The sequence below is a fragment of the Lissotriton vulgaris genome, chromosome 2_1 (genome assembly GCF_964263255.1).
Source record: "Lissotriton vulgaris chromosome 2_1, aLisVul1.2, whole genome shotgun sequence".
Taxonomy (NCBI): domain Eukaryota; kingdom Metazoa; phylum Chordata; class Amphibia; order Caudata; family Salamandridae; genus Lissotriton; species Lissotriton vulgaris.
The window spans coordinates 45,480,933-45,499,219 of NC_141687.1; the positions used below are offsets into that span (position 1 = coordinate 45,480,933).

The window sequence follows — 18,287 nt, forward strand, 5'->3', positions numbered from 1 at the left end:
TGATTCCATATCCATGCTGACAGGCTCAGTCGATGGGAAGAAACACCAGTGGTTGTCTCTCAATAATAGGAACATTAATAGTAGTTACAGTTTCACAATTTGTGTTACTCAATTTGCTTACCTCTGAAGCCGGGGGGGGGCTTCCTTGATAGGATTACAACTTGTGACATTAAGAATAACGTATTAGTCATCCGTGAACGTTCAGCTCTCTGAGTGAGTGAAGGTGCACATTCACCCAAAGGTATCTTGGCACTAGAACTTGATAAGTTGATAGGGGGGGGCAGATAAGAGAAAAGATGGGAATTAAGTTGAAGAGCTTGCAGGAGGCACCATGGTTGGCGGCCGTCAGCTTGGGCAAACCATCATTCCAGACCAGGGAAACAGGTGGACCTTTGCCCACGTGTACAGAACCTCCATCATATACTCCCTGTACAAAGAAGACGTGGTCCCTACGGCAAATAGAATTCACACACTTCACATACAAAATGCAGAAACATTACTAAATCTCCCTTCGTTTTGTGTTTGATGTCCTCCTTCGTGGTATGTGTTTCTTGTCTGTGTTTTGTTTCTTCCCGTGATGCGCATGTTCCCAGATTTACACCTTCCCTCTCACACACATCATACATGCTCTTTAACAACATGTGTTGTCTCTGCTGTGCCCTGTGTATGTTTCTCCCCTAGTAGGTACTGTGCTGCCTACATTGCTGTCCCTAGGCAAGTCCCCGTGTGATGCGTCTCTGATGGATCAGTGACAGAATATGGGAACCAGAAATATCATATGGACAGAATATTGTGTCAAAAATATTGAGGAGGTAGGTGCACATAGTGAAGTATAGATTTACTATTCTTAACTCCACATCTATGAACCGTAGCGATATATATCATCAAGGTACATATTTGTGGTTATTTATAGTAAAATGTTGCTTATCTATAGAAACTAGGCATAGGTGTGAAATTCTGCTCCGTTCACAGAGTTTTTCCCACTCCATGTAGAACGTGGAGTTCCGATAAACTCAGCGGATCAGAGGGAAAATCTTACGCCAGACCACCTCCCGGCGAGATACCTCAATGCGGGCGATCACGGATGGCTCCACCGCTCGTGGGGACCACCTCCCGGCGAGATATCTCAATGCGGGCGGTCGCGGATGGCTCCACCGCTCGTGTTGAGAAACCTTCCGCTCGTGTTGAGAAACCTTCCGCTCGTGTTGAGAAACCTTCCGTTCGTGTTGCGGTAGCTGGCGCTTGCGTAGAACATCTACGCAGCGCTGTGCTGGCACAGTTTGCGCTGGTTTTTCAGCACGGGACAAACACTCCGCATGAGTGCGGCAGTGTTTTGATCATTTTGTGGAGTTTGATAGTTGCGTAGCAAAACTCTGTGAACTCCACCCAGGTCTAATGGAAACTTACCTTCACAATGTTTTTGTACTCCACAGGCATTACACTGTATTGTGTCCCACAATATTGTTGGTTTCGATATTCCGTGTAAACACCTCTCTGACAGTATGTGTGTCTCTGTGCCTCCCCTGTGGATGTGAGTGTCACTTGTGCTGCCCTGGTGCGCCCCTCTCTACCCTATAGCGCCTAGACACTTCTATGTTTGCTGCTCGAGTGTCTCCTTTCTTTCCCTCTCTCCCCAGGTCTCACTATCGTGATCACTGAATGGAGAACCAAGTATCGCCGGGACATGAACACTCTTGACAACCAGGCGAAATCCAGGGCCGTGGACTCGCTGCTCAACTTTGAGACGGTAACACGTTTTGTGGCTATTGAGAAATGTGCATATTTGCTCCCTGTGCAGACACAGCTGTGACTCTCCCCCACCCACTCCCCCAATGCAGATGAACCTGTGCCCCTGCTCTCCCAGTGCACAGGAACCTGTGCCCCCTGTGCCCCTGCGCCCCCAGTGCACAGGAACCTCTGCCTCTGCTTGCGCAGTGCGCAGGAAAATGTGCCCCTGCTCCCCCAGTGCACAGGAACCTGTGCCCCTGCTCCCCCAGTGCACAGGAACCTGTGTCCCTGCTCCCCCAGTGCACAGGAACCTGTGCCCAGGCTCCCCCATTGCACAAGAACCTGTGTCCCTGCTCCCCCGGTGCACAGGAACCTGTGACCCTGCTCCCCCAGTGCACAAGAACCTGTGCCCCTGCTCCCCTAGTGCACAGGAACCTGTGCCTCCTGCCCTCCCGGGGCACAGGAACCTGTGCCCAGGCTCCCCCAGTGCACAGGAACCTGTGTCCCTGCTCCCCCAGTGCACAAGAACCTGTGCCCCTGCTCCCCTAGTGCACAGGAACCTGTGCCCATGATCTCCCCGTGCACAGGAACCTGTGCCCCATCTCTTCCCTTGCACATGAACCTGTGCCCCATCTCTTCTCTTGCACATGAACCTGTGCCCCTGCTCTCCCAGTGCACAGGAACCTGTGCCCCCTGCCCTCCCAATGCACAGGAACCTGTGCCCCTGCGTCCCCAGTGCACAGGAACCTAGCCTCTGCGTGCGCAGGAAAATGTGCCCCTGCACCCCCAGTGCATAGGAACCTGTGCCCCTGCTCCCCCAGTGCACAGGCTGTGCCCCCGCTCCCCCAGTGCATAGGAAACTGTGCCCAGGCTCCCCCATTGCACAAGAACCTGTGCCCCTGCTCCCCCAGTGCACAGGAACCTGTGTCCCTGCTCCCCCTGTGCACAAGAACCTGTGTCTTTGCACCCTCTGTGCACAGGAACCTGTACCCCTGCTCCCTCAGTGCACAAGAACCTGTGCCCATGATCTCCCCGTGCACAGGAACCTGTGCTCCATCTCTTTCCTTGCACGGGAACATGTGCCCCTGCTCTCCCAGTGCACAGGAAACGGTGCCCCTGCTCTCCCAGTACTCAAGAACCTGTGCCCCTGCTCCCCTAGTGCACAGGAACCTGTGACCCTGCTCTCCCCGTGCACAGGAACCTGTGCCCCTGCTCTCCCCGTGCACAGGAACCTGTGCCCCTGCTCTCCCAGTGCACCGGAACCTGTGCCCCTGCTCTCTTAGTGCACAGGAACATGTGTCCCTCTCTCCCAGTCCACAGGAAACTGTGCCCCTGCTCTCACAGTGCACAGGAAACTGTGCCCCTGCTCTCCCCATGCACAGGCACCTGTGCCCCTGCTCTCCCCATGCATAGGCACCTGTGTCCCTGCTCTCTTAGTGCACAGGAACCTGCGCCCCCTTCTCTCCCAGTGCACAGGAAACTGTCCCCCTGCTCTCCCAGTTCAGACACCTGAACCCTATCTTTCCATTGCAGGACACCTGTGCTTCGGCTTTCCAGTTTAGACGGCTGCACCCTGCTCTTCCAGCACAGAGACACCCATGTTCCTGGTCTTCCAATGCAGACACCTGCACCCTGCTCTTAAGGAAGTTGTGGTTTCAAATTTAAAGAAGAGGGACCTTTAACAGGACCCTGAAGAAATCCCGTGGAAGACAGAAGGCTGGAGAGCCGCCCCACCCGTGGACACCCTAGGAACCAAGATACCTACATCAGGGAAGCCGGGTGCATAGGTGTGAAGTGGCGTCGGAAACTGCTGTCGATCTCAATTGAGGACTTCAGGAAGATGCCGCTGCTGGGGAAGGTGAAAGTGTCCGGTGGATCCCAAAGGTGGATTGAAGTTGAGAGGTACCTACAAGTAGTGGGGACAGAGTCTATGCCACTCTGGAGTGACCAGGAGGCACGGAAGATGATGCCCACCTATGTCAGGTGTTGCTAGACAGTTGACAGTGACCTTGGAGCTGCAGCTCTGTGGACCAGGCTATGCTGTGGAAGACCAGGAGCCGTTCACAAGCTGTCCCACGTCGTATGTCGAGAGTTGAGGGGTCAGTGTCGGTTGGGAGCACCAACAAGCCTTGGCAACTCCAAACAACGTGGAAAGCGACAAAGGTGCAGTGTCTGGACCAGCAAGGTTCAGGTGACTCACCACAAGCAGGGGAGTCAGGGCAGGCCCCAAACAATCAGGGGAACCTGCTAAAATCCAAGAAGACCCTCAAGAGGCCTTTGCAACTGCAAGCCGGCGCTGTGCACAGGGGTTCGGTTCCTGCGGCTCTGACGAGGGATACTGTCCTCAAACTTGGTGAGAGGACAGGGCAGGTCTCTAGGGATGTGAAGAACCACCTCCTGTGTTGCTGACCCATTCTGAGTCTGTTGGAGCCCAGCATCGGCAGACCGGTCAGCTTAGTTGCGGTGCCTGCAGATGCAGGGAAGTGACTTCTTCACTTCAAGGGAGATTCCTTCAGGTGTTTTGGATGCCCACAGGCCTAGGAAGATTCTTGTATGGAGCACAGGCATGGATGTTGCAGCAGACGAGCAGGGCGATGAGATGAGTCAGAAACCGCATAGCATCAGGCAAAACGTGGGGGTAACCTTAAAAGCAGATCCTACTTTCCTACCCACCACGGCCCATATCTCCTCACTTTAGTCTTTTTCTCCAACCAGGCTGGTGTCTGTACGACTGAATCAACATCACTGTTTAATTTACAAGTGTTATCTTGAGAATCATAGGTCGAGATGCTTCTGGTGCAAGAATATTATTCCAGCTATCCTTAATAAATAAAAATACAGATCAGCCTAGAGACATTGTTCTCCATTCCTCTCTTCACGCCTGTGCAGAGCTCACATGTGTAACATACATACCATAGTGTCAGTCTCTGGGGGAAGTCACTCTGCACAAGAGCATGCTGGGACTGAGCAGGTGGCTGTCCCAGGTCCATCCGACAGGGTTGGAACTCTATGGTTAACAGCTGCACCCTCACTGAAAAAAAAATAAAAAAGATGGTTCTATTCGGGGTTCACAAAAGGAACAGTGTTTAGGTGTATCTGAAACCCCCACCCACTTCCTGAAGAAGAACCGTACATGGTTTTGTCCATTTGTCATTTAAAGCCAACGAGACATCTGAAGTGCAGGAAGGTAACTCAAGTCAGTCAATATCACAAGGTAGAAACTGGACTCAAGACTTGACCCCACAACATGCCTGTGCAAGCCCTTTCCCTTAACAGCTCCCTAACGCCCAACCAGATCTGTCCAGAATTGCCTTAGTTCACACAAACCTGTTTTTTCTCGTCCTTCAGGTGAAATATTACAACGCGGAGAGTTACGAGGTTAACCGATTCGACGAGGCGATAGTCCGCTATCAAGTGAGAAACGCATATTTTCTGCCACACTTCTTAGTTATTGCTTCTCTTCCTGTGCCCCCCTCACTTGCAATTTTATGCACCCTCAGTGCCTATCTCTGTTCCCAATTACCCCTAGCCCCGTGTCCCTACGCTCCCTTATCAGTGTCACATATATCACGCCCTATATACCTCACCCCACACGTGCCTTCTTTCTCCTCTGTGTCCACATGCTCCTCTAGCGTTGTCACATATATCACACCCTATCTACCTCACCTCACCCTGTTCCCTCTTTCTCCTCTGTTTCCAGATGTCTTGTACAAGTGTCACATTTATCATACCCTATCTACCTCACCCGTCCTGTGTTCTCTTTCTCCTCTGTGTCTACATGTCCTGAACTAGTATCACATTTAACATACCCTAGCTAACTTGCCCCACCACGCCATGTGCCCGTTCTCCTCTGTTCCTAAACGTCCTGTGCCGGTGTCACATTTATCATGCCCTATCTACCTCACCGTGTGCCTATTTTCTCCGCTGTATCCACATGCTCCCCTCCATGGGTTCTTTAGTCCCCCGCCCCCCCCATGGGCTTAGCCCTATTTCCGTGAACAGAGCAAAGTGGTTGGGTGGTGAAATTGGCACGAGTTGGTAGGTTGTAATTTTGGTATAAGTGGGTGTGTTGTGTTTTTGATGTGTGGATCGGTAGTGGTTTTGCCATCTTTATTATTTATGTTTTCTTTCCCAATAAGCACTGCTTTCCCTTGACTGTTGGCTTTTCACCCCAGAAGCTGTTGTGTGAGGATGCTCTTTTGTTTCCACCCCCTCGTTGTTTGCCCTGATTGTTACCTTCTTTTCCCACCAGACAGCCGAGTTCAAGGTGAGCGCCAGCCTGGCCCTGTTGAACCAAACACAGAACCTCATCATAGGCCTGGGACTGCTAGCCGGCTCGCTTCTATGTGCTTACTTTGTGACCGAGGGAAAGTTCACGGTTTGTGACCGCCAAATGTTACTATTATCTGGTCCATTGTTCTGGGTCTCCTGTCTGTCTTCTGTGCCATCTCCACTCTGGCTTCCTCTGGCTCCAGTGCCCATTGGGTTCCATTACATGTGCCTCTTTTGTCTTCTTATATAGGGCCTATCCTTGTTCGATATTCAGTCTCTGTCAGTGTCCTTTGCCTCATCAGTTTAATTCTCCAATCAATCTACTCACTCAGTCCCTCCTGTGTCACCCCAGTGTGTACGTCCTGACTCTCCTGTCAAGAGTTCTTATCTTTGCTTGCTTCTTTTCTACACTTTCCTGCAGGTTTTTTGGTTCTGTCTTTTCCCTATTTGCCTACATCCTGTTTTTAGGTCGAAGTCTACTGGCCAGCACGGCTGTCTTGCTTGCTAAAGACATCTTTGGGACATTCAGAAAGTTGACCTAGGAATGCAGTCCACATGTTGCTTACCACTGGGTTTGTGGTTTGTAACTCACATGTTCTGTTTACATGTTTGTAACTCACATGTTCTGTTTGCTGGCTTTATTTGCTTTCGGCTGTCCAGCTCGAGTTTATCCGTCCTTGTATACTGTATTCTTCCACAAACTTGCAGTCCTTTAAATCTTATTCTTAACTTATCACATTTGCTGTGCATTGAAAGACAGAGGTCAAATGTCAGGCTGTGCCTTCCAGGGAGCTTGGTGTTTGTTTTTATTTTTCTGACTTCAAAGTTAGAGGATTTATGTGACAGGCTTGTTGGCGGTTTCCGTGAACGCATTTTGCCTGAGGGCCATGGCTGGGGTGGGACTAGGTCCCACAGCTCTCTCCGGGGCAAAGAGGGACCGCAGTTCATCGTTTCTTGCTCTTAAGCGCAGGACATTTCCTGCAGCACAGGATACGTTTGTTTACGGTTTCCCTGCACGCATTTTCCACATTTTGCTTGAGGCCCATGACTGTGGTTGGACTACATCTCATGGCTCACCCAGGGCCAAGGAGGGGGTCGCAGTTCATCGCATCATTCTCTTTAGCACAGGACATTTCTCACAGTGTGGGGTGCATCCCTCTCGGAAGACCAGATCCAGAGCAGGCCGTTCTGCGCCCATAGGACACTGACCTGAGCCACGTGTCTTGGCTCCAATTCCTGGGCACAGATGCCGCAATAAGAAGCCTGGACCAGTGAGGGTGTTAAAGGTACGAAGTGTTTTTCTTCTCCCCCCGCCCCCTTTCATATCTGACCAGATGACATAAAATGGGCGAACAGAAGGGCAGGCTACTCGCTGTGTGTGCCAAGAGAGGAAAGATGGTCTCCACGTCTATCACCAATTATCCTATGTCTGTTATGGGTGCCATTCAAACTGAAATTGGTTGGGTTGAGGCCAGTCTGAATGCCACTTTAAGGAACTCTGAAGCACCGTCGGCTAGCCCACAAGAGGCTGTGACAACCACTTTGTCAAACCCTGGTGGCTCTCTGCCCTCTGATCTGCTAGAAGGCCTAACAGTGACAGAACTTAACCTTTCCCGCACAGTGGCTTCTTCTGAGACTGTACAATCAAAATCCATGTGTCATCCATGATTCACCAACGTTGACAGCTCTAGAGTCTATAGAGTTATCCGAGACTCCTTCAACCAAGAAAACCAGGAAAGGGTCGGCCTATGTGGGCAGGGCGAGCAATACGCCCTCACTGATTAGTCCTAATGTACCCCCCAAGCAAAGCGACCGAGCAAAGACGCCTGTCAGCAAAGTGGGGAGGAGGCTGACCAGGAACCTCATTGTTGGGGAAACTGATCTTAAAGATGTTATTGGCAACTGTCTAGAGAGACTAGACCAGCTAGATAGCCAAACAAGATAGATGAACAACTTTTGCTCCTTGATATTGACAAAATTGAATGATTTGGATGGGAAGCAGGCTCTCCTCCACTCCGCCCAAGGAAGAGCGGCCAAAGGCTTTGGACATGAAGAGAGTCTGAGAGGCATTGATGAGCCAAGTGCCCTTGAGCAAAAGGTGCAATCCTTGAAGTCAATCTTGGATGCATAGAATTAGAAGCCGAGAGGAACCTTGAGTCACTATGCGACAGTCTGATGGCACAGAGAGTACCCTCCCCATGGAAGCCCATGGACTCGAAGAAGGTGGGAGAGAAAAAGGGGATGTCTATAGCAGCCAGAGCGCCCTAAAGAAGCACTATAAAAGAACAAGAGAGGGAGTTGATGTTTGCCCACACATTCCGCCAGAATGTACCCCTTATATTATCATCTTCGAGAACATGCCAAAAATAGACTCTTCGTGCATAGAAACACGCATGTCCCTGTTGAACAAAGTGCCTCACTGACTGAGGAAACTTTCAGGTTGGGCCACGAATAAATCCTCGCCCGGGGACTGTATTACAATTTACTTCAGAAGGCCGGGTTTAGTCCGAGCCATGTAACGCTGCTTGTGCCTGGGAAACTCTCAGCAGGGGGTCATTAAAGCACAACCCCTGGGCTTCTTCTATGGCCCAAGGTCAAATCATTTAAAATCGAATATCAGCATGGTACAACTCACTGGCCCTATAAGAGACGGGGCTGCAAACCAATTTCATAAAGGTAATGTGCCAGTTTCTGACAGATTCGAGGCCCTATCATCTATAGAGCAGCTGGATTGACCATCACACATCTCTGGATGCCCCGCGATTAGCATGAATTTAATCTTGCTCCTATGACTGATCTATCAATGAATAACAATAATGCAGAGTTGTCAACGACTTTGGATTTAATTTGTTGGAATGTGGCGGGCCTACCGGACAAATTATTGAATCCTGATTAGTTACAGCTCGTGGAGCAACATAAAGTCATCTGCTGCCAAGAGACGTGGCCACAAGATCCCCTGTATATCAAGGGCTATTTAACATCATGGGTCCCAGCCATTCGATCAAGCTCAGGAAGGACAAAGGGCGGTTTCACTTTTATCTCTGTCACGCGTGATGGCATCACTGCCTGTGGAGTGTATAGTACACCCTATTACCAAATGCTGGAATCATTTGATTTGCTGTTGATTCACTTTTATCTCACTGTTTTTGATACAACTATAACGAGGGTCGTTGATGACCCCGAGGACCATTTGCGTAAGGCTGAAAATGACCATAACAAAGAATTTTTATGAACTTGAGCCGTGGTTTTTATTTGTACATGTGATCCTATAATTGTAATGGCCTGTGGCCTCAGGGATGAAGCAGGCTTACCTGTGACATGTTTCAGTCATACCCCCTTTGGAGTCATGTTGAAAATGTGAGTTGTCTCTAGAAACGTGTTATTTGCTCATGACTTTAAGTGTCCTAACTCCCGCTAAGCACCAACGTTGGTCGGGTCAGGCTCGTGCTCTATAATCGATCATGTATCATTTTCAAAGGATCTGTCCTCAGTTTTTCATGAGCACGAGGTACTCATAAGCTGTTTAAGTGATCACAATCCTGACCAGAAATGGCATTAAAAACTCAAATACCCCCCTAAGTAGGCAAAGAACAAGGGCCTAAATATTAAATGGAATAAGATTGAATAAGATTTATTTATGAGGGATTCAGTGATGAATAATCAGTCCCAAATTGCTACTGTTTTACAACATGATGGTCCCGCTGTAGACCTCATCCAGACATATATTACTCTGAGCACGTATGTCGCAGGGAAACCGACCAAAAACATTCCCTTGAACAGAACTAGTCCCAACTGGTTCAATCATGCTTACACCAAAGTCCACAAAAGCTCAAATTGGCTCTTAAAAAGCCACCCGGGCAAGTCAGGAGTAGCACAAGGTAGGAGAGCTCCTAAAGAAGCCATTGCAGCTAGGAAAGCTGAAATACGGGACACATCGTGGGAAGGCTGAAGGATTCTCTTGCCTCCTGGAAGGGTGTGAATGGCCCCCTTCTTTCAGGCTATGACAGCCCGAAGGTTGATCTAGTCATCTGTGCGGAAGCATGGGTAGAGCCTTTTTCTAAAATATTTGAGCCTGGTGCCCCAACCCAATTTATGGTGATCGGAAAGAAGCTCATAACGACTCTGAGGCGGTTATTGCCTTCAGCAACTCAATTCAGGGTTCGGATGTTATATTAGCCATTGAAAGCTGCCCCCAGATAAAGCTCCAAGCCCAGAGAAAATTCATTCAGATTTGTTGAAAGCGCTTCCTCAATTCTGGGGCCCATTTATCACCAGTGTGATAAGATCCGCAATTATAGGCCCACTGGGTCAGACCTGGCAGAAAGCAATCCTTGTGCCAATATTTAACAAGCATTGGCAAAGCCAATAGGTCTCGCCTTTGGGAACTTATGAGTACTTAGTCATGCAGCACATTATCCCTTGGTGGAGAGACCAGGACAAGTGCAGCAGCACAAGATTGCCACCTTGTGCCGTTGAGCAGGAGACTGTGCTGCACTGCCCGGCGTTGGAGGACCTGCTGGATGAGACAGAAGACTGCCCCTGAGGGGACTCTGCCAAATGAGGAAGCTGGGTGCGGCCGCCGTAATGGAGAGACAAACCTAAATGGGTGTTGCATTGTGAGGTGAGAGAGAGCCATGCATAAAAAAATTCGTATTGCTCAGCAAGCACCTGCGCAAATTGTGTAGTGCCAGCGCATCAACCTAACATTATGCGATCGTAGGCACTTCCTTTCCTATCAGAGCAGTCTCTCATGCTACAACCCTGGGGAGGGCACCCAGGCGCTAGCACTGTACATGAACAAACCACTGCACGAAGGAGAGGGGGGTGGAGAGTCTCCCCTACAGACAGGCGCTGTGCGTTTCAGGGCAATTCCTGTGCTTGTACGGGGGGTTTCCCATACAGACAGGCGCTGTGCGTTTCGGGTTAATTCCTGTGCTTATACATTCTTAACCAATTTAGTTACCGTACCTTTCACAGAGTAACAACTGTTGAGTTGTAGCTCTTAGAAGCTGCATTAGGGGATGCATGTGAGCTATGTGAAAGTCTGAATGTGTTGTACATCCTACTTGCATACAGTCCTATTCGTTTAACCCTTGGACGCGGATGACGGAACCGCTCCGTCATCAGCTGCGGGTGCGCTGTGCTGATGACGGAGCGGTTCCGTCATGGCCCGCTCGGCGCGCCTGCGTGGCGCAAATTCCGCGCCTACGCTGAGCGTTCTATTGAGCGGGGCGGGCCATGACAGAACCGCTCCGTCATGAGCACAGCTCAACCGAGGCTGGTGACGGAGAGGTTCCGTCACCAGCATGCGGCCATGGCGCGGCAACCCCGCCCCCTTAGCACTGCGGCGGAATAGCCGCCGCAGTGAAGGGGTTAAAGTTGCCACTTCTGACCGATTCCGAATGGTTATTGATTTGATCATTCAGGCACAGACACTGACAAGACCTAGCCACCAAGGTCCACGCCGCTGGGTCAATTTTTCCAGCTTAGTGTCCACACCCTAGCCTCCAATCAGGCGGGAACGCTCTTCCCGTTGTCACACGAGTATTGCCCTACGGTGTACTCAGCAGATCTCTTGGCTTTACCCTTCAATGCAAATGATGGACAACGGCACCGTGTATTTTTCTGAAAAGAACAGGCCTCACATCGCCCACAGAGGTAGTAGTGATCTCCATTCCTGTGCTAAACTGTAACCAGCCCGGAGCACCGCCTGGCCAAGAAACCCACCTACAGTCGGCCTACCCTGTCCTGCTGCCACTTCCTAATCCAAAGGTCCCCGGAACAGGAGGGCAGGCCGCGGGATATACCAATGCAGGGAGACCAAGGTCGGAGGGGAAAGGCTGATGCTCCAAGGCTCCACTAAAATATGCTTTACTTTGACCAGGGGCTCTGGGAGTAAACATTTCACTTAAAGCTGGGACATCCACACGCCCCTGGCCAATTGCGTGCAAAAGCCAGACGCAAAGGCCAATAGCTTGTGAGCACCACACGCACAAGCTTGTAGGAGCTTGTGGAAAAGCTGAAGTGATTCAAAGAGGCCGATTCCTAGAGCAGCGCATGCGAGCTGCGATAGCTCGACCTAAAAAGGAGAACAAGAATCTACCCCACTTCTATCACCCAATTTCACTTTTAGACAACACAGTTTAAGTTCGGAGCAGGGTTATTCTGGCTAAGCTGGAAACATGGGCCACTTAGAACAGGGCACTTTCCAATGCAACATTTGGGTTCCGTCCTTCTGATAGATACATCAGCCAGTGGATTCCTCACCTTGTGAATATCCCCCTTGCGTCGGCAACGTACGGAAAATTCTTTGTAGCACGCCGGCGTGGACGACGTCATAGGAGCACGGCATCGCGCGCGACTCCGTCTGACGTCACCGGCTCCATATTAGGCCTACGTCGGCGTGATGACATTAGTTCCCTTTTTTCCGCGTCGTCGACGCTAACGGTTTCTGGGATCTTCTGTGATTCAGATAGTGACTGTTACTATTTGTGTGTTACTGTGTTTCTGTTCTTCGTCGAAGATGTCGTCGAAGAAGACGGGGTTTAAGCAGTGCGGCTCGTGTGCCCGGATGATGTCTATGACAGATCCTCATGACGATTGCTTGTGGTGTCTGGGTTCAGACCATGATGTCAAAGGCTGTCGATCCTACTTTAAGATGAACCCTAAGGCTCTGCGAGAACGGGAGGCAAAACGTCTGCTGGCAAAGGTGAAAGGTAAAGAAGCCAAGAGATCTTCGAGGTCAAGGTCTAGGCGCTCGAGATTGAAGCAGAAGTCAAGATCCAAGTCGAGGTCAAGATCGAGGTCTAGGGCCAGGTCGGAGTCTGCGTCGAGGTCGGTTTCGGGACATGCTTCGGGTTCCTCGAAGAAAAAACACAAGAGGAAGAAGCATAGTTCAAGGCATCATTCTGGGTCATCGGACTCGAAGAGGAAGTCTTCTTCTCAAAGACATAAAAAGGATTTTGTGTCTCCTTCTGTTTGTGAGCCTGAAGGTGGTGCCTCGCCTGTTCGATCTCGAGAGAAATCTCTGGATCCGGAGCTGGAACCGAATCCGGATTCGTTTCAGTCTTCGGAGCATGAAGAAGACGTTGAGATTCCTCGGGCACCGACACCGGTGGATAACCCAGAGGGTCATGAGGAGCCGAATCCGGAGCAGCCTTCTTCGGAGCAGCCATTGGGTTCGTACCCTCCCTTTCCTGGTCCTGGTCAGGACCCTTCGCATTTCTTTAATGCCATGTTTGGCGTCTATGCGAGGGCAATGTGCCCCTCTGGAGCACCTGCGGGTCCCATGGGTCCATTGTCGTTTAACTTGGGTGACCCTCAAGCTTATGCTCTGGCGCCTTTTCTGCCGTCTATGCCGACGCCATATCCACCTTGGATCGGTACGGCGCCGCCGAGGTCATCGACTCTGCACACGGCTTCGCCGGCTCCGGAGCGACCTCGGGATTTGGATCGGGGTTCGACGCCGGTTCCGGCTTCCCATCCTCCAGCTGTTCCGGTTCATCGTTCGACACCGGATCCGACGACTTAGGTTCATCTGGAGTAGTCGAGGCGTAGAGCCCAGCGTCTCCTGTAGGAGAAGGAATTATGAGGACCCTGAAGTGGAGGCAGGAGAACTTCAGGAGCAGGAGGATTTTTTTGTGGATCTCCATAGTGCTAGTAGCCTAGAACTTTCTCCAGAATGGGGGTTGCCTGCAGTTTCTGATGCACCCTCTAAAGATGTGACGCCATACCATGTGGTTATTAAAAAGGCTGCTGAGCTGCTAAATTTGACTTTGCCTACAGTGGAGTTCAAATCTAATATCCTCACGGAGGTTTTACATTCGCCTTCTTCAGTTATTGAGCCGACTCTGCCGTTCACTGAGGCTCTGGCTGAACTAATTTTAGAAGTCTGGAAAAAGCCTATGTCTGCTCCTGCGGTGTCCAGATCAGTGGCGAGACGATATAGGGTGGCACCTGGTGACCCTGAGTTCTTGACTTCCCATCCTTCGCCGGAGAGTCTGGTGGTGCAAGCCGCTTGTTTGAACAAGTCAGCAGGCTCTTTTCCCCAGGTGCCTGGAGATAAAGACTCAAAGAAATTGGATCAAACTGCTAAAAAGGTTTTCTCCTCGGGTAACATGGCTCTGAAGTCTACGAATGCTACTTGCTTCCTGGGCAGATATGTGCATGCCTTAATGGATTTGGTTAAGCAATTGTCATCTAAGCTTCCGGAGGAAGATAGAAAGAACTTCAATGAGGTTGTCTCTGACACTCAGGCGGCAGCCCGCCAGGTTATTCAGAGTGGCATGCACACAGCTGACACTGTGGCTAGGATAATGGGTTCTTCAGTGGCCACCAGAAGAGCCGCTTGGCTAAAATCTTCTGAGCTTTTCGGCAGACGTTCAGGCTGCTCTAATGGATTTGCCTTTGGAAAGAAAGCGGATGCAACATTGGAGCGGTTTAAAGATAGCCGGGCGACGTCTAGGTCTTTGGGCCTGCAAACTAGAGGCTCTTCCACCAGGAAGTACATGGGCTTTGGGAGGTCCACTTTTCGTCCCTTTAAACAAAGCCAACAACAGCAGCAACAACAGAACCCTTTGTATAAGTCATACAGAGGTAGACAAAGGGGTCGTGCCCGTGGACGTCAAGCCTCCTCCTCCTCTACTTCCTCCTCGAATACCCACCCCCCACCTACAACAGCAAAGCAGCCCTAGATCCGCCATTCCGTATCATGCGGGTCCGGTAGGGGGTCGGCTTACTCATTTTCTACAGGATTGGGAATCGGTTACATCAGATCTTTGGGTTCTCAATCTCGTAGAAAATGGGTATGCTCTTCCTTTTCAGGAGTTCCCTCCCAATTACCCTCCTTGCCAAGGTTATTGTTCGGAGGACCACCTGTTTCTCCTGCAGGAAGAAGTCCTGGCACTGTTCAGAAAAGGTGCAATAGAGGTGGTTCCGAGCAGGAGAGGGGTCAGGGGTGCTACTCCCGGTATTTCTTGATCCCCAAAAAGGATGGCAGACTTCGACCAATCCTGAATCTCAGGATCTTGAACTTGTATCTGAAACAGGAAAAGTTCAAGAAGCTCACTCTTGCGCAGGTTCTTCAAGCGCTGTTGGAAGAAGACTGGATGGTGTCGATCGACTTGCAGGATGCTTATTTCCACATCCCCATCCTGACGTCGCACAGGAAGTATCTCCGTTTTACCATGGGGTCGCAACACTACCAGTTTGCGGTCCTTCCGTTTGGACTTACTACTGAGCCTCGAGTCTTCACCAAGGTGATGGCAGTGGTGGCAGCACATCTCAGGAGGTCGGGGATACCTGTATTCCCGTATCTGGACGACTGGCTGATCAAAGCGTAGTCGCCAGAGAAGGTGCTCTGTCATCTGCAAGAGACAACTCAGTTGTTGCACAGGTTGGGTTTTTCGATAAATGTACCCAAGTCTCACTTGGTGCCCTCCCAGCACAACCTGTTCATAGGTGCGGTACTGGACACTACTGTATGCCGTGCATTCCCTCCTCCTCAAAGGATTCGCAACATACAGGAAATGGTTCCTTTATTCTACAATGGAGCGGTCGTTCCAGTCCTGAAGGTCCTTCGTCTGCTCAGTCTGATGGCTTCTTGCATTCTGTTGGTCAACCATGCACGTTGGCACATGAGGGCACTCCAGTGGTGCCTCCGCAGGCAGTGGTATCAGCACAACGGAGATCTCAGGGAGTCAGTGAGGATCTCCAGAGAAACTGCCGCAGATTTTTTTGGTGGAGCGTGGAGGACAATCTGTCTCAAGGAAAGCCTTTTCATCTACCTCCTTCGGTGGCCACAGTGATAACGGATGCATCCACTCTAGGGTGGGGTGCTCATTGGGGGATCTGGAAGTCAAAGGTCTTTGGTCTCCAGAGGAAAGGTTGCTTCACGTCAACCTTCTAGAGTTGCGGGCGATACGTCTGGCGCTCAAGGCCTTCCTCCCTTCCCTTCGTGGTCAGTCGGTTCAAGTCCTGACAGACAACACGACCGCGATGTGGTATGTCAACAAGCAGGGAGGTGTAGAGTCGCAGTGTCTCTGCAGAGAGGCTCTGCGTCTCTGGTCCTGGGTTCAGGACCATCAGATTTGTCTGATGGCAAATCATCTGGCCGGAGTTCAGACCGTACGTGCAGACATTCTCAGTCAGCAGTTCTCTGCCGACCACGAGTGGAGGCTCCATCCAGAGGTTGTTCACGACATCTTTCAGATGTGGGGGACTCCTCGGGTGGACCTGTTCGCCACTCGTGAGAATGCTCACTGCCTGTCATTCTACAGTCTCCAGTATCCGATGCAAGGAGCTTTGGGGGACTCGTTTCAGTTGAGTTGGGGAAGTCAACTCCTTTATGTGTTTCCTCCCATACCCTATCCTCGGGTTCTGAGGAAGATTCGCCAGGACCGGGCCCAAGTCATATTAGTCGCCCCGGATTGACCAAGAAGGGTGTGGTATACGGATCTACTCCACTTCTCCTCTCATCCGCCGCTCCGTCTCCCTTTCAGGGCAGATCTCCTCTCTCAGAAGGAGGGGCAGGTTCTACACCCCCACCTCCTTACATTACACCTTCATGCCTGGAGATTGAACGGGGCAACCTGAATTCCTTTTCTCTCCCTCACGATGTGGTGGATGTCATTCTTTCGGCCAGGCGTGACTCCACCAAGTCCATCTATTCATATAGGTGGTCTAAATTTGTTGCTTGGTGTAGGGAGAGGGATGTTGACCCTTTGGGGGCTCACTTGTCAGATATATTTTGCAGTTTGCTCTTTCTTTGGCGCAGCAAGGATTTGCTGTTGCCACAGTCAAAGGTTACCTTTCGGCATTGTCGGCATTTCTCTGTTTGCCGGATCAGCCGTCTCTTTTTAAATCTCCAGTGGTTTTGAGGTTTCTGAAGGGCCTCACTAATAAGTTCCCTCCTTCTCCATTTATCGTGCCCCAATGGGACTTAAATCTTGTCTTAACATTCTTGATGGGTTCTCCCTTCGAACCCTTACACAAGTGTCCCATGAGGCTTTTGTCTTTTAAGACGGTCTTCCTAGTTGCGATCACCTCGGCAAGGAGGGTAAGTGAGCTTCAAGCTCTTAGTCTTAAGCCCCCATTCTTGACCATTCATGCTGATCAAATGGTTCTTAGGACCAGGGCTGCTTTTCTGCCTAAGGTGGTATTCCCTTCCATCTAGGACAGTCCATTACCCTTCCTACCTTCTATCCTCCCCCTCACCCTTCCAAGGAGGAAGAGAGACTGCACCGTCTGGACCCTAAGAGGGCGGTGTCCTTTTATCTTGATAGAACAAGAGACTTTCGAGTGGATGACCAGCTGTTTGTTGGTTTTGCTGGCTGCCGGAAGGGTAGAGCGGTGCACAAGCGCACACTTTCCAGGTGGATAATTCTGTGCATCAAGATCTGCTACTCTCTGGCGGGTAAGGACCCTCCTGAGGGTATAAGAGCTCATTCTACCAGGGCAAGGTCTGCTACTTCTGCATTGTCCAGAGGTGTACCTGTTGAGGACATTTGCAGAGCCGCGACTTGGGCTTCCCTCCACACTTTCGCGAAGCATTACTGCTTGGATACCGAAGTGAAGAGGGACGGCCACTTTGCACGCTCTGTCCTCCAAGATTTCTTGGTATAGCAGGGTGGACACCCTCCTCCGGGAGTGAGGACTGCTGTGGGACTCTATTCACAAGGTGAGGAATCCACTGGCAGATGTATCTATCAGAAGAACAAGTTACTTACCTTCGGTAACGCTTTTTCTGGTAGATACAGTATCTGCCTGTGGATTCCTCACTGACCCACCCGCCTCCCCGTTGTCCACTCTGCTTTACCTATACTTATGTACATTTTTGTATATTTATGTATATGTTTGAAATGGGTTTTCTTACCTTTGCTACACACTATGTGTGTATAATTTTGAAATGTATGTACTGTGTACAATGCATTTGTATATATCTACTGTCCTTGGTCCGTCCGGGTGCCTTGAAGGCACGGAAAAAAGGGCGGAACTGATGTCATCACACCGATGTAGGCCTAATATGGAGTCGGTGACGTCCGACGGAGTCGGGCGCGATGCCGTGCTCCTATGACGTCGTCCACGCCGGCGTGCTACAAATAATTTTCCGAACGTTTCTGACGCAAGGGGGATATTCACAAGGTGAGGAATCCACAGGCAGATACTGTATCTACCAGAAAAAGTGTTACCAAAGGTAAGTAACTTGTTCGTTAGGAACTGTGGTGCAGAATTTACATTTGTATGTTATCGCACAAACATACATAAAGGCTGTTAACTTACTACAGGCT

The 18,287-nt window shown here is 50.5% G+C and overlaps 1 protein-coding gene across 6 annotated transcripts in view; it reads left to right on the forward strand.

Annotated features, from left to right (window-relative positions):
* ABCB6 (ATP binding cassette subfamily B member 6 (LAN blood group)) overlaps positions 1-18,287 on the forward strand; it is a 268,844-nt gene that overhangs the window by 201,356 nt on the left and 49,201 nt on the right. For all 6 annotated transcript variants that reach the window (XM_086954420.1, XM_086954421.1, XM_086954415.1 and 3 more), the window contains 3 exons: positions 1,638-1,747; positions 5,077-5,142; positions 5,981-6,106. In XM_086954420.1, coding sequence (XP_086810546.1) covers positions 1,638-1,747; positions 5,077-5,142; positions 5,981-6,106 — 302 coding nt within the window. The remainder of the gene's footprint in view (positions 1-1,637; positions 1,748-5,076; positions 5,143-5,980; positions 6,107-18,287) is intronic.